Here is a 16,382-nt window from a genome sequence, read left to right as displayed (position 1 = left end):
ATTATAATATATGTATAACTTATTTATATAATTAAATATAATATTAAGTGGTTACAAATATAACCAATCTTTTTATAATTAATTCAAAACCGCATCCTATTAATTGGGTATATATATATATATATATATATATATATATATATATATATATATTATAGTTAGTTATAAATATAATTTCATCTTAATGTATTTGATCTTGATCTTTCTCTTCAGGTAGAAATGTTTGCTGTTATTGTTGATGCTAACTTTAATGAAGAAATGGCTTGCTATGAAGTTTGGGAAAGATCCAACCAACTTAACCTAATTTTTATGAGAATGAGTGTTACAGATAATTATGACATCTATCCCCAAAAACAAAAATATTAATTAAAGAATTTGTGAAATTAGTGCATAACACTCTCAAACAACTGAAACTCTCCTATGAAGTTTTTTTAGATAAAGTGTCTTGTTAAGATTTTTTGTGTGAATTAAGATATTTTTTGCCCGAAAGTCAATAATTAATTTTTCAAAATATTTAAATTTATTTAAGAAATTAACCTCTTGCAACATATTAATAATTGAACCTATAATAACATATTTAAGGGATAACATAATCTACCAATCATATAACACAATATTAATAAGTCTCTTATTAAGATACTAATGGATACATTTAATCACCATTAAATTTTCATGTACTATACCTGAGCACATCATTTATAAATATTGCAACAAGACATAAAGTCTTTGGAAACTATTGTAGATGAGAATTTTTTAGTACAATTTATTCTCAATTATTCATTACCAATTAAGTATCATCTTTTTCAAATGAGCTATATTTTTTTTCAAGGCAAAGATGAATATATATATATATATATATATATATATATATATATATATATATATATTATAAATGATAAAGCATAGCAAAGTCTGTACAAGGCGTACAAACTACACAAAAAGGATGATCTAGTAAACAAAAGAAAAGGATCCAAGTATGATATTTTCCAAATTAACTATGTTGATCAACTGTACATATGTTGTTGGTTTAAGAAGAAACGAGAGACTTAGGAATACCGAGGAGGTCAAGTAGTACTATTTTTCTTTCCTTCCTCGTTAAAATATACCTAACAATGAAATTAAGAGATGAAACAAAGCCTACTTTTCATTCCCTTTCGATTGTTCTGTGCAGTTTCCACTTAACCAAACAATGTGCAAAGAAAGCCATCACAGGATATGAATTGTTCAATGTCAATTAGGGTTCTGTTTTTATTTTATTCTTTATTTGAATTTTTCTTAATTTGATCATTTTTAAACGAATTATCTGTTATTTATTCTTTAATATATTATAATTTATTGAATTAATGATGTGTCACCTTATCATTTATTTTAAATAGATCGCGTTTCATTATATTTAAATTCTTTTCTTTAATAATATAATCCTACAGGCATGCTTTTTATTCTTTTCCCTTGGAGTAGGAACATCATCAATCTTATTCTAATATTCCAATAGTATATTAAATAGATTCTACAATCCTTCTTCAAGGGTAATTACATTCTGTTTTCTTAATAATATGTATTTGGAGATGCAACATCAAATCATCACATGTACTACTGTGTATATGTAATTATACATTCCAATAAAAATTTATTACAGATCACTATTTTCATTTATTAACATTAGAGGTTTGCCTCAAGATCTGACACTTACACTGATCATTATGAAGATTTCCAGTTTTCTCATAGTGAATGGGTCAGATCAAACAAAAAAAGGGTTAATGGGTTATCCATTAGACACGGTTGGTGACTATTTCTGAAATGATAGAGCATCTTATTAAAGTAAAAAAAAGAAGTAAAACAGCGTGTCATGCATATAGTATCAAATACAGTTGGTATACGCAGAGAGCAAAGGGGAGAAAAGTATCATGGTCATTCATCAACTTCACAATTGATTCTGCAAGAAAATTATGAAGGGAATAAACCTTTAAGAAGGTTGAAAGCGGATACTATTTATTAAAAATTAAAATATATCTTTCATCCACATAAAATTAAAAATATTTAAATTTTATTTCTATAAAATTTTAGTATATTTTTTGTCCTTATATAACATATACTATTATTTATTAGTATAATTTTTATGAAAATGAGGAACATAAACTTCAAAACAAAAGAGTGAAGAAGAAAGTGAAAATAAAAAAGAACTAATAACTCAATCCTCTCATTAAGCACTATTATTTGGTAAATTACATAATCTCTCAATCCTCTCATTAAGCACTATTATTTGGTAAATTACATAATCTAGAATTGAATGTTTATGATTATGCTTAGATTAAATGTTACATATGATATATTTATGTTGGTATGAATCACAAGAATGAATGTAACAGGAGAATTTCAAAAGATTACTGCCTCGTTTTTCTTAATTTTAAATACTATACACTAGCATAGTTGCTTTCAAGTTAATGGTTTATGTTATAAGGCCAAGAGTTTAATTTCATTCAGAAACATCACATAAATGTAGATGTTGCTGCCTGCAATTAAGAGTGGTGCTAAAGACAAGCTTGAAGAACAATAACCCTTTAACATATACGATGATATTTAGCAAAGTTTGGATTTGAGAAGAGACAATTGGTCGAATAAGGTATCAAATTCTTAAAATATCTGCTGGTTAGGACAATTGCTTGATGCTAATTGCTTCCACAGCAAACAAACACGTTTCCCCGATCAGAAATTGTTTTTAATATATGTAAGAAAATCATTTAAACAGAGTGAAGGTGATTACAAAGAGTTGGTAGGATAAGAGATCCTCCTTAAAATAAAGGAAAATACAAAGAACAAAGGATAGGAATATAGCTAAACGCCAAGTCATTTACAAGCATGACTTTTCTGTGGAATGATAGGAATTTTAGGGGAATTAATTGTTTTCAAGTTGTACTAATATTGCATAGTTGTAATAACTTGGACATTAGAATTTCTGATCTTGCAAAAGGTGATTGGGCCAAATTGGTGAAATTACATCAGAAGCCTTAGCAGATAGATCATGAAAACATTCACATTTAATAATTCCATAATTTATGTGTTTAGGATAAGTGTCTTTAGCCTCAAATAAGCAATACATCATAATCTAAGGAAGAAGTCACACTAACCAACCTTAAAAGAGTTTACACTAGTTACGGCTTCCTGGACAGGCTCAAAGCAAAGGATTCCTTGAGCAACAAGCTACAATAGGAAAGATTGATACAACATCAATGAAACATCTTGAAGAAGCCAATTCAGCAGGCACTCTTTGTTAAATAAATATGATTTACTATCCAGAAAACCTAAACAAATACTATAAAACTCTATAAAGTCTAATCAATTTCATCAAATACCCAACTAATTTATTAAAACAAATACCAAAGACATGATATCATGAAATACAAAGATGAACGTGAATGGTTAAAACTTGCCTATATAGACTCAGGATCAAACAAGGTCATGGTTATCGATTGGTCTGCATAAGAACATCGACGACACGTTTAAGGTTCATCATTTTGGAAGAAAGGAAACCGGGTCAGGTGCAGATTGCGGATTTGGGACTATGGATTCGGGCAGGTACTTCAGAGTTGTTTTGGGCTTTGCAGACAAGGGTTTTAGCTTTGTTAAAAGTTAAAACTCACCTGCAGTAGTCACCTGGGTTTTTAAAAGTTTACTCGATTGGTTTTTAAATCAAATTTTATGTTTTTACTCTTTTTTTTTTTTTTTACTTTTTTACTTATAGACTTGGGTTTTTTCTAATAGGTCTAATAGGCAGATCCAAGATCCTATGTCACTGGTACAAATTATAAAAAATAAAATCAGTATATTTAATTATATAAATATAAATAAAATAAAATATAAAAATATAAGATTTTATTTATAAATTTAATAAATTTTAAAAAATAATGGGGTGCAAGTGTCCATCTCACAGTCATGCAAGTGTCCACCTCACAATCATGTAGGTCCGCTAGTGCTAACAATAGCATTTTGACTTCTACTTCACATAAGTTTTCAATTTTCCAGACCATTATAGAACTTCTTAGCATTTCCTCTGATTCTTAGTCACCGCGTAAACCCTTCCCTACCAAAACTTTCCAGCCTTCTTCTTCATCCGGTGTCTCTATTTTTTTTATAGGTAACAACTTTTTCTTTCTTTCTTTTGTTTAATACTTCCCCTTCTTCTTCATCTATGCCATCTACCTTATACCTGACCTTCTTATTATTTTGATTTTTTAAGAAATCACAGTATGGCAAATGAGGGATCATCAAATCCTCCCAGCAGTGATGTTGGATGGATATATTATACTCGAGGACAAGGAAGTGTTGTACTCAAAAGAAGAAGTTGAAGGGCATGCCCTATTACTAGACAATGAGGATTATGATTATATTCGGGAAGAGGCACAGCAGAATGATAGATGTTTTCTTGATGCTTTTAGCTTTTTTTTATTATATGTCTTATTGGGACTTATTTAGCTAATTAACTTTTAACTTATTTTGATTATGTGCCTCACTAGGACTTGTTTAGCTAATTAGCTTTCAACTGTTTTTAGTATTTTTTGACTATATTGTCTTGAATAATTTAACTTATGAGATAATATTATGTTAATGTTTGTCCAGCTTATTTTTATTTGCATATAGCATGCTTTTTTTTATATACATATTTAATTGTCTTCTGATACTATCATCTTATTTTAATCCTTTATAATTTTATTTTCTCAATTTACATTCAAACAAATACAAGTTAAAAAAGGTAAGAAGAGAAAAAATAAATAGATTATATTTTTTATTTAATAGAATATAGAAAATAGAAAATATTTTTTCATAGGAGGGAGAAAAAAGAAAAACATCGCAGCAGCGAAGAAACCTCAACAAAACCCTGCCTCCCTCTCTCTCCTTGGCGGCAGCTGGGGCAACCAAGCTCTGTGTGCAACGACGCCGTTTCGACCTCCTTTCTTCACTCTTTGGCGAGCAAGCAAGCAAGTAACAATGGCGACTCGCGACGGCGGCATGAAGTCGACGTCAATAAACGGCGTTAAGATGTACACGATAGCGTCGCAGCAACCCTCACTCGCTTCCTGGCTCCCCTCCTCCAAGAAGCAGAACTCTCATCGCAACGTCAAAAGTAAGCGAACTTTTTACCTTTCTCGTTAGTTCATGCGTTCATTCTTCTTATTCATTCTTCTTCTTTCAGGTTACACGCAGAACCTGCAACTTCTCGAAGACTTGCGCTTCGCCACCGCCGCCACCAAAATCAAGGCCACTCCCGACGGCGAGTACATCATTGCTTCCGGCATCTATCCGCCGCAAGTCAAAGTCTACGAGGTCAGGGAGCTAGGCTTGAAGTTCGAACGCCACTTGGATTCCGAGATCGTTGATTTTCAGGTACTTCACAATTAGGTTTATAATCTCCACTAGTTTTTGTTCCTCATTTTATTCATGTTTATGTTACTTAATGAATGAATGTTTTCTGTGTTTTTAAAATGTAAATTGTAAGCGATCTCTTCTTACAGAGGAGGAACTGCATAGCTTCAATTGAAATAAAAAAGTTAGGTTTATATTCCAATTCCAATAGTTGTTGTGTTGTGCTTTATTTTATTTATGTTTACATTCGATAATATTTTCTCGTGTTTGTAAATAAATAAATTGTAAGCGGTCCGTTGCGGAGGGGTTGGTTGAGGTAACTGCATAGAGCTTCAATTGAAATAAATTTATGTTTATATTCTGATTCCAATAATTGTTGCCTTCATTTTGTTTAAGTTTACATTCGTTAATATTTGCTGTGTTTGCAAACTGTAAGCGGTCTTTTAGGGAGGGATTGGTTGGTTTAGATAACTGCATAGCTTCATCTGAAATAGATAGTTAGGTTTTGTATTTCCAATAATTGTTTACATTAGTTAATGTTTTCTTTGTGTTTGTAAATTGTGAGCAATCTATTACAGAGGGATTGGTCGGTTGAGGTAACATGTTTTTGCTGGTGTAGGTTCTGTCAGACGACTATTCAAAACTTGCATTTTTATGTGCTGATCGCTCTGTTTATTTGCATGCGAAATATGGAAAGCACTACAGTTTGCGGATTCCGAGGTTCCTTCTCTAGGCTTTATGTGTATTGATTGATCTTGGAGTTTAAAGTGTGATTTGTGCTGAAAAATTACTGTTTGTTGTTGTCATTGGTAGGATGGGGAGAGATATTTCTTATGACTGCTGGTCTTGTGACTTGCTTTGTGCTGCGTCATCCCCGGATCTGTACAGAATTAACTTAGAGCAGGTGTTTAGCTTATAGCTTTCCATTTTGATACCTTTTCATATTGATTGAATTTTGGAAAAAAGAAATACTAAAAATGAAAAGCTGATTTTCTGACTTGTCAGGGGCGATTCCTCTCCTCCCTTAACACACAATCCCCTGCATTGAATGTAGTTTCTCGAAGGTAAATACTGAAACTTAAATACTGATTTGCCCTGCTTTATTTTCTTCGATTATTAAAGCTTTGTATATTTTGTGTGCATACCTTGCAATTTTGTATCAAATCACTGGAAATTTAATCTTGTCTGAATTTTAGCAAGCTTCATGGATTAGTTGCCTGTGGTGGTGAAGATGGTGCTGTGGAATGCTTTGACATGCGAGTGAGATCTTCAGTTGGTAGAATTGATGCTGTTGGACCTAGTGGTGATGTTGACCAGGTAGCATGTCTTCTCTCTCACTATTTACTCACAAAAGTTTCAAATGGGCAGGAAATGTTTATCCTTTCCCCTTTTTCCATATCGTAACCAAATATGAGGTTATAGATTACTTGGTAGTTGGTAATTTTTTTTGTGTAATTGACATCTTTATTGTTAACCTTTCCATATTTGTAGGAGGTCACTGCATTGGAATTTGATGAAGATGGTGGTTTCTTAATGGCTGTTGGAAGTAGTGCTGGAAAGGTATGATGCTACATTGCTACTTACAATCATAGGTTGTGTGACTTGTGTCATTATTGGGACAATTGTTACAACGTACTTAAAGTAGTCATGTCTGGTGTTATATAGGATTTTAAGGAAATGTTGTCTTCATCCCACAACCATAGCTTTGTGAATATGGATGTATATACAACTAAGACAAGCCAGGTTTATTTCATAAAGCGAGCAATGTTAAGAGCTAACTTCCCAAAAGCTGAAGCTATTAGGTGGAATTCCATGAATGGTTTTATATCTCTGACAAGGAATTCTAGAATGGGCATTGTACTCCATAAATTCTTCAGTGACATAAAATAGACGTAATAGAAAAAAGAAAATAAAACCCACCATTCTGTTGAAGAAACATAGCCCAAAAAAAAGTAACGAATTATGGATATAGCATAAACCCCCAATAGTTAAGAGCTAACTTCCCAAAAGCTGAAGCTATTAAGTGGAATTCCATGAATGGTTTTATATCTCTGACAAGGAATTCTAGAATGGGCATTGTACTCCATAAATTCTTCAGTGACATAAAACAGACGTAATAGAAAAAAGAAAAAAAAAATGCACCATTCTGTTGAAGAAACATAGCCCAAAAAAAAGTAACGAATTATGGATATAGCATAAACCCCCAATAGTGAAAGTCTGTGGCTTGAAGTTACCTTGGAATACCTCTAGATGCAACAGCCTATTGAGTTTGAAGTGTGGATAATGCAATAGCTGCACTTTACCTTGTGCTGAAATTTGATTTAGTTATGAGCAATGAGGTCACCAAGGATCAAATCTTGACTATTTCGTCTTATCTGACTTTGATACCATGTCAAGCACTGAGTCTTACAAAAACTTAAGTTGTTAATTGGAGGTCCAAGAATGGTTTGATATCTCTAACAGGAGGGGTTTATTACTGAGCTCAAAAAGTAGTTGGATTATGTGAGAGAATCTATGAAGTCCAAAGTTATGTTAGAATTCATAAAGTCAGAAGATAAGCTGTTACCTTTTACATGATCCCTTGTTTCGTAATTATTTGTTTGAAAATGATTAGACCTCTGGATAGACATAACTGATTTAAAAAGTGTACGCAACGGACATAGGACATACTTCTTGTGGCAGCATAGAGGGTGGACTAGTTTTCTGTTTTTTTTTCCTTCTAAATGCTATTTATTAGGAAAATCTTTATTAATTTTAGCAGAAAAAAAAATCCTTGTGGGAACACAATTTTACTTTGTAAACAAAATCTTCACGTGTAGTTTTCCCCCTTGAATATGGATATTTTATACATTAAATTTTGCATATGCAGGTTCTCATCTATGATCTGCGCTCGTCTAATCCTGTACGAATACAGGATCATATGTAAGTTGACATTCTCATTTGAGAAATTTATATTTGTGTTTGTATTAAAAATAATTATATCTTTAATTAATGGTTAAAAAATGTCTTACAGGTATGGCAGTTCAATATTGGATATTAAGTGGCATCATACTCTTAACTATGAACAACCAATGTTGATTACCAGTGATAATCATGTTGTTAGGATATGGGATCCTGAAACGGTAGAGGAATTTGCTCCTACTCTTATATTTCATATTAATAGTTCAACTGTTTTTCTCCAAATTGATCTGTATCCCTTGGTCATGCTTATTTTCATCCATTAAAATTGTGATGTGTAGTGTCTGTTTTAATTAGTTGGGTCATTCAGTAACATTTACCTAGGAGAAAGAATGATAAATAATGTTGCATGGCATGATTGACTTCAAGAATTCAATTGTGACATGTTGTTGACATCATTCTATATTTGGAGATTGTTAAAAGATGCCAGACTTTGAAAGATTTTAAGGTGTTCTTGTCAACAAATTTTTGCTAAGCTGTAATTGGTTAGATAAAGTACAAAAATTTCTTACCAAATGTTAATGATATAAATTTATAATAATATTCTACTTATTACCTTCATACTGTGGTTCACTTGTTAATCATCACTGAAGGACTTTTCTTGATAATATGATTTTGCAATATCTAAACTAAATTGTACATGCTAACATGCATACATCTTATGTTTAAAATAAGCTTGGTATCCCTTGTTCCTAAACATTTAGGTAATTAACTGCATTTAGATTGTATGTTTCATCAGGCATGGGTTGTTTCGATTGATTAATCTGTTTCCAGGGAGAAGGCTTGACCAGCATTGAACCGACAACGGGAACAATAAATGACGTGTGTACATTTCCTGGCAGTGGTTTGATCTTGCTGGCCTTAGATTGTAGTCAAATACCATCTTACTTCATACCATCGCTTGGACCTGCTCCCAAGTGGTGTTCTTCGCTAGAGAATTTCACTGTATGTTCTTAATATTTTAATTATTATATTTTTGCTCTGGTTATCTATGTTGTCACATTATAACTATTTTTACAGGAGGAGTTAGACATGGGTGGACAAACAACTATTTATGATCATTACAAATTTTTGACAAAGGAAGAGCTTGAGAGGTTAAATTTGACCAACCTGATTGGCACCAATCTACTTAGAGCCTACATGCATGGCTTCTTTATTAATCATGCATTATACAAAAAGGTAGGTTGCTTTGGTATGTTTTCTACTTAACATGTGTTTCCCGAGTTATTGAAATGCTGATATCTTTCTTTTTCCCTAGAGCCTAACTGACCTTTTCAGTTTTTACATGAATTCTTTATCATGCTAAGTTGGTAAAGAAAAAAAACTATTTACTTTATTAGCTTAATGGAAAAAGACATGAGTGATTGGCCTGTTATGTGTCAAAACATCTAAGATTTTGAGCAAGCTTCATGATGGAGATTCTTTTCGTGCCTTTATCATGTGCTAATTTATTGCTGCAAGCCATATTTAATTTTACATCGTAAACTGGCTATTTTCCTTTGGAATAATGTGTTTGGCATGTTGGACTTGGATGAACATTTTGGTACCCCAGTGCTTTTGGTATAAAAAGGAGGCCTAATTGTCAGTGTGTTGTTTATGTCTATGGTGTATTTGGTTGGAGATGCTCACATTTTCAAGGGTGTCTCTTGGCTCTTAAGTTTGATTTTGGATAGGGCTGTATTTGTGACTTATAGTCTTATACTTTGCTCTTAGCTGTTTCAAGGAAGTTTACTTGTATTCAAGAAACTAGATATCTTTGCTTGATTTTTTCCTTCATTTTGTGTTTTACTTTTCTGTTTTGGAGAATAACCGATCCTCAGCTTAGTTTTAATTGTTTCCTTCTATATAGTAATGGCAGTCATCATCTTTATACTGTAGTTACTCTGAGACCTAGATTCTGTTTTGTCCTATCATTTGATGCATTAATTATTTTGTAGGCAAAAGCACTGGTGGATCCTTTTGAATATGAAGCTTATATTGAACAGCAGAAACGAGAAAAGATGGAAGCTGAGCGCGCCTCACGAATCACGGTAGAATTTATTCCTTCACTAATCATTTTAGTTTTCTATTCATAGTTTACATAGGTATGGGTGATTAAATGATTTATAATCCATTGCTCTGCCTCAATCATTCTCCTTACAGGTCAGGAAAAAGTTACCCAAAGTTAATCGGGCCCTTGCAGCTCGCCTCCTAGAAACTGAAGAAGCTGAAAATGAGAAGAGGGATGAAGATGCTGATGATGGTGAAACTAAAAAGGCATCCAAGAAAAAGAAAGGGCTCAGCATGCAAGATCTTCAGGACGATCGATTTAAAGCAATATTTACAAATGAGGTACTGTAATATGAAATATGGCAGTTGTGTTAGTCTTTTTAATGACTTTATCCTCTCTCTTCAGCCCTTTTATTCTAGCATGTTTCAAGATACTTATCATAGCTGGCTACATTTAAAACGTTATAACTCCCCACCATCTTCAATGGGTTGAATTAAATTTAATGCCCTTGTCCTGATTAATGATGCGTTAAAACTTTGGCATACAGATATATATCATTGTTGGACTGATTTTTCCACCCTAGTCGAGCATATCATTTTAAATGTCTTGTAGATGCTCAATGTGAATTATGCAAACAAGAACTTTTAACTACAAATTTCAAATTCAACCGCAACATTGAAATATTTGAATGCATTTGATGGGAAGTTTGGTGGATCCATGTAATTTGTTTGTTTTGACTTGTGATTGCTTTTTTCTTTAAACAAGACATTTCTCTTACGGTTATTACTTTTTCCGTTTCAGGAATTTGAGATTAAGGATTCCTCACAAGAATATCTGGCTTTACATCCCATGGGTTCTAAGAAGCAAACATCCTTGTTAAAGGAACATTTTGAACCTGTCATGTCAGATGATGGTCAAAGTCTAAGTGATTCTGATGCATCAACATCATCACAAGATGAACCTGCGAATGGAATGAAAGACAAATCTCGGGTTCCAAGGTGAGAAAGTTACCGATTTTTTGTAAGGTTTCTTTTCCTCTGTATGGGAGAGATAAATAGGGTGATCCATTAGGATTTGGAGCATTTTATTAATTTTTCTATAATCAACAACGCTTTTCTTTATGAGATTTTACAAGATTTTGGCTGCATGTGTATGAAATATGGAGTTCTTTATTTTTGTTCTATATCTATTAATTCTTAATTACTGATGATGCATTTTTACATAATATGTAGAATGTATGAAATCAAGAATGAGCAGCATGCGGAGGCATTCTGGAGCCAAAAATCACTTGCAGGGGAGGACTCACTTCCTATGGGAGACAGAGTAGCAGCTCTAAGAGATGACCAACAATCTTCTCGTGTTCCAAAAGGTATTAAGCAGGGTCCAGGAGGATCACGAGAAATCACTTTCGCCACAAGAAGCTCAGCTAAGTACAAGGAAGACGAGGAGGATAAAGAAGTGCCAAACAGGAAAAAGAGGGGAGTTCAATCCTTGGGGCTTAAGCCCAATAGACCAGTGTTTCGTGGTCAAGGGAGAGGGAAACGAGGGAATGGCAGAAGAGGACGTCGATAATGACCTTTACATAATGTAAATGGCATTTGATTCTTCTTAGATCTTGCTTGCTTGCTTGATCCTTATGGCTCAGTTTTCCATCCATGGATAGTCCTGTGACTGAAGTCGCACAGGATACGTGATCTATGATGCATCATCATATGTAGCTTAACATCTTTTTTTACATTTTTGTTCTTTCCCCCTATTTTTGGACACTATCAAGATAAACTATTTTGTGTGGAACCTACCTTAATTGTTGCAGTTTTGTTCCCAAACCAAGGATTTTTTTTCTTAAATCAGCAAATATACTATAACTATATATGAATAAAACTGGTACCAGAAGTACCTAAGAGAACACAGAAAGAGGTGAGGTACTCAAGGAATAAGCCAGTTAGCCCGCCGGTTAAAAGCTATAAATATGAGGGGGTGTTCACTGGTCCAGAATTTAATCTGTCCAATTAAGATCCAATCTTATACGTTTGTGTTATGGGTTTTATTTTTTTTTAATCCAATTCAACTTAATTTATATAATATAATAAAATTAATTATTTATATAAATTAATTCTTAAATATAAAATATATTAATTTTTAGCTCACATAATTTATTAAATTAAATTCTACATGATTTTCTTTTCTTTGGTAAAATAAAAATAACGTATTAACAATGAAATCATTAATTATATTAGTAAAATATTTTTATAATTTGATCTCTTTGAATTATATTTAGTCATTATATTTATTTTTTGGTATGATGAGAGAAAGAAGCAAAAAAAGGACAGATTACACATGCAGGAAAACCCACGTCCATCATGTTTGCAACAAGACAACCATGCAAACCAAATCCAATTATTATTATCCTAAAAATATTTTAGGCAAAAATAAACTATTATCCTAAAATAATTTAGTTTTTATAAAATAAAAAATAATTTTTAAATATTCAAATCCGATTATGTGATCCAATCCGTCGGATTTAACTAACCCTAACCAAGTCCAACCCGTAAACATTCCTAATTAATATCCAACACAAATATAAATAATTTTTATCCATACTGCTAAAAACCAACACCACAAAAGCAAATTGCTGAAAGTAAGAAAGTAAGAGTACAAAATCACCCCATCACTAGTCCTCTGGACCAAGAACTATATTCAGAGTAAACACCCCACCCAAAACCTATTTCAGCTCTTTATAGTCACTTTATCTAAAGACAAATTCCATTCAACCACCGTGTAAACAAGCCTCAACATTACTACTCCATTGCACATATGAATACTTAAATCCCGAATCCAAAGAATGTAATCAAGACCAAGTGGTGAATTTGATCTCCAGTGGCAGCACAAAACATCACCTGTAGCTTGATTAAATAAATAATTATTTCTTTTTTTCCACAGACACCAAATAACATAGCACCAAATGATATTCCAAATTAAGTTTTCCGCTTTGGATCTCGCAATGGCTGAATGTAACCAAAAGTGACTTGATAAATTCTCAGGTAAAACAATGGCAAAGTCAGATGACATCCACCTATAACATTCAAACCAAATTTTACTCACCATCGGACATGAGATGAATAAATGTTTTGAAGATTCTCGATGTGTAAACAGAGTGGACAAATAAATTCGAACTCCTCCTAAATAATGTTCCTCCTTCTTAAATTGTCTTTTATAGGACTTCTGTCTTTCAAAGCTCTCCAAATCAGGCATGACACTCAGCTTGGAATTTTGAGTTTCCAAACCTCTTGCAAAATTGTATTCCAATTCTCCAAAACCTCCTCTTGAAGTCGTGAAGCATAGGCAGAATTTGAAGTGTAAAGTCCATTTGGGTTATACAACCAAATCCAAGAATCAACTTCCTCTCTAGGTACCTACACACTAGACAAAAAAATGTTCAGTTGAATAATAAGCACACTCTCCCACTCAAAGGGACTCCTCCTCCACCTAAGGTTCCAACACCATTTATCCTCCCTCCAAAAGCCCATCTTACCAATAACCTCCTCTCTTTGCTCCGAGATAAGAAATAGTCTTGGGAATTTGATCGTCAAGCTTGCACCCTCCACCCACTCATCAATCCAATTTAATCCCTTCATTTGTCCCTCCTCCCCACTGCCCCCACACACCTTCTTCAAGTCTCTCAATCACAAACTCACCGTGACATCCCTCATGTTTTGAATCAAGCACCTCCCAGCAAACCCTCTTTTGACTATGAAACAAATGCCACCTCTACTAGCCTAAGAGAACATCATTAAAAGTCGAGATATTCTTCCCCCTTAATCCTCCCATCTTCTTGCTTTTACAAATGTCCTCCCATTTCACTCATGCAAGTTTTTTACTATCCTCAAACTCACCCCATAAGAATCTTCTTTGGATCCCTTCAAGTTTAGAACTCACCGCCTTTGGAATCTTGAAAAAGGAAAGATAAAAAAGAGGCAAGGATGACAAGACCAAATTTATAAGACAAACTCTTCCCACAAAAGATGTGTTTACGTTTCCAAAGTGCCAAACGTTTCTCAAACTTATGGATAATTAGTTGTCACGCTCCCACCTTACTAGGATTAGCCCAATAGGTTATCCTAGGTAAATGAAAGGGATATGAAGAATTCTACAATTCAACAAGCTGGCATATCTCTCTACCACAACATCTTCTATCCTAATAGCACCAAAGCTACTTTTATGAAAGTTTACCCTAAGTCCAGAGATTAGTTCAAACAATATAAGAATAGCTTTGATAGTGAACACATTTTTTGCCCTTACATCTCCCACAAAAATGGTGTCATGGACATATTGCAAGAAGTTAATTTCACAATTTTTGTTACCAACATCAAATCCATCAAACAAGTTACACCATTTTGCTTTTCTCATTAAACCACTTAGACCTTCTGCCACTACCAAGAATAAAAATGGAGCTTAGGGATCCCCTTGCTTCAATCCCTTAGAACATTTAAACTCTTTAGTAGGACTTCCATTTACAAATATTGATGTCCAAGAACATTCTAAGCATCCCTTGATCCAGGTCTTATCAAAGCCCAATCTATAGAGCATATACAAGAGGAATTCCTATGAAACCGAGATACATGCTTTTTCAAAATCAACTTTAAAAATAAGACATTTCTTTTTCCTTATCTTCTCTCACCACCTCATTTTCCACCGAGGCTCTATGAAACAATTGTCTTCCTCCTGGAAAGGCGTTTTGTCTATTATCAATAACCCCATCCAAAACCCTTTTCAATCTATCAACTAGCAATTTACCTAAAAAATTTTTACAAACAACTCATGACGAAAATAGGTCTAAAATCTCTCAAACATTGTGGATTTTCACACTTGGCAATCAAAGAGATAGGGGGAGGAGGTAGGAGTAATCTCAAATGTCAATCATAGGGATTTATCCCTCCCTTTAAGTGAGAATGTAACATGTACTCCCAATTTTGTTTTAAGTATTCTTACCCATTGGGGCAGAATTTTCCCCTTTATGTTTATTTGTGGGTTCGGTGCCTCCTCCCTCGTGCAAGAAAAAGCTCCATAATGCTATTGAATATAAGTTCTGACAGAAGTAAACGTTCATTGACGTTGGAAGATGGGTTTCTGATTGTTTATTTTGTTAATGTATCCTCTTCAAGTAGAAGAGAAATGTTAATTTTTTTCAAATTTGTAATGAGAGCTTATTCATTATAATAAATTGATGGGTTTGTTCACCAAATAGATTCATGAATCACCTATGGTTAAAGGCTGTCATAAAGTTTATCCAAAAGTGAAAGATCAAAATTCTGAAGTGACAAATAAATTCTGAAATCGTATCACTTTATCATCGATCCAGCAGTTTATGAAATTATGCACATAGGTTCTAAACTTCTAATTAAAGATTCCGAACTAATCATATTGAAATGTAAGTTTCTCCATTGATATCATATCTAGCTGTGGCAAAATATAGTTTTTTTTTATAGTGCGACACTGACATGGAATGGCACTATTGGGTCCTTGTTCATCAAATTATGATATGATATATTGAAATTAGATATGATATCAATGGAGAAACTATATGATAAGACAAGGAATTATGCACGTTTGTGTTTGTATTTCGAACTCTTGGTACTGCTTTACGTTTGTTTTGTTTGGTTTGATTGCGTTTTCAGGTTTTCTGCATAATTCCTAAAACCTTATTTATGCGTGTTCATGTTTCTATTTAGAATTATTGGTACTACGTTTGTTTTGTTTGGTTTAATTGTGTGCAGGGAATTCAATACTTCCTAATTGCTTTCGAACCAACACAGGAAAAAAGGAAAGTTATGTTAAGGGTGTGTAGTGGTGATTAGCTCACGTAACAGAGGCTATGAGAAGTGTACATCACTTCCGTTGGAGAATGAATACTTCCGAATATGATGAAGCCTATACACTATATAGCTATAGACTACAGTATCGCAAGACCTTGGTATTACCATATTGGCATACTTAGTGGCTAGTGCACACCTCAAGTTTGATGTTGCTTACTTATAATAAAATTGCATGATCATATCAATAAATCGTTAGTTTGAGT

The 16,382-nt window shown here is 33.3% G+C and overlaps 1 protein-coding gene and 1 long non-coding RNA gene across 2 annotated transcripts; both read left to right on the top strand.

The window, feature by feature from the left end:
* The first annotated feature begins 3,995 nt into the window (after positions 1-3,995).
* Positions 3,996-4,655, top strand: LOC114368737. Its single transcript, XR_003657401.1, has 2 exons — positions 3,996-4,132; positions 4,235-4,655. It is a non-coding gene; the product is annotated as an uncharacterized LOC114368737 (long non-coding RNA).
* Positions 4,656-4,806: 151 nt separating this feature from the next.
* Positions 4,807-12,135, top strand: LOC114368735 (nucleolar protein 10-like). The gene is made up of 15 exons (XM_028325979.1): positions 4,807-5,119; positions 5,189-5,379; positions 5,978-6,078; positions 6,172-6,262; positions 6,364-6,422; positions 6,555-6,675; positions 6,850-6,918; positions 8,228-8,280; positions 8,372-8,480; positions 9,091-9,261; positions 9,337-9,495; positions 10,254-10,346; positions 10,459-10,647; positions 11,108-11,304; positions 11,539-12,135. Exons 1-15 carry the CDS (start codon positions 4,984-4,986, stop codon positions 11,876-11,878), a joined length of 2,079 nt encoding a protein of 692 aa, XP_028181780.1. The 5' UTR covers positions 4,807-4,983; the 3' UTR covers positions 11,879-12,135.
* The last annotated feature ends 4,247 nt before the right edge of the window (positions 12,136-16,382 follow it).

This window comes from Glycine soja, chromosome 9 (assembly GCF_004193775.1).
Source record: "Glycine soja cultivar W05 chromosome 9, ASM419377v2, whole genome shotgun sequence".
Taxonomy (NCBI): Eukaryota; Viridiplantae; Streptophyta; class Magnoliopsida; order Fabales; family Fabaceae; genus Glycine; species Glycine soja.
This window is presented reverse-complemented; position numbering and strand designations above follow the sequence as displayed.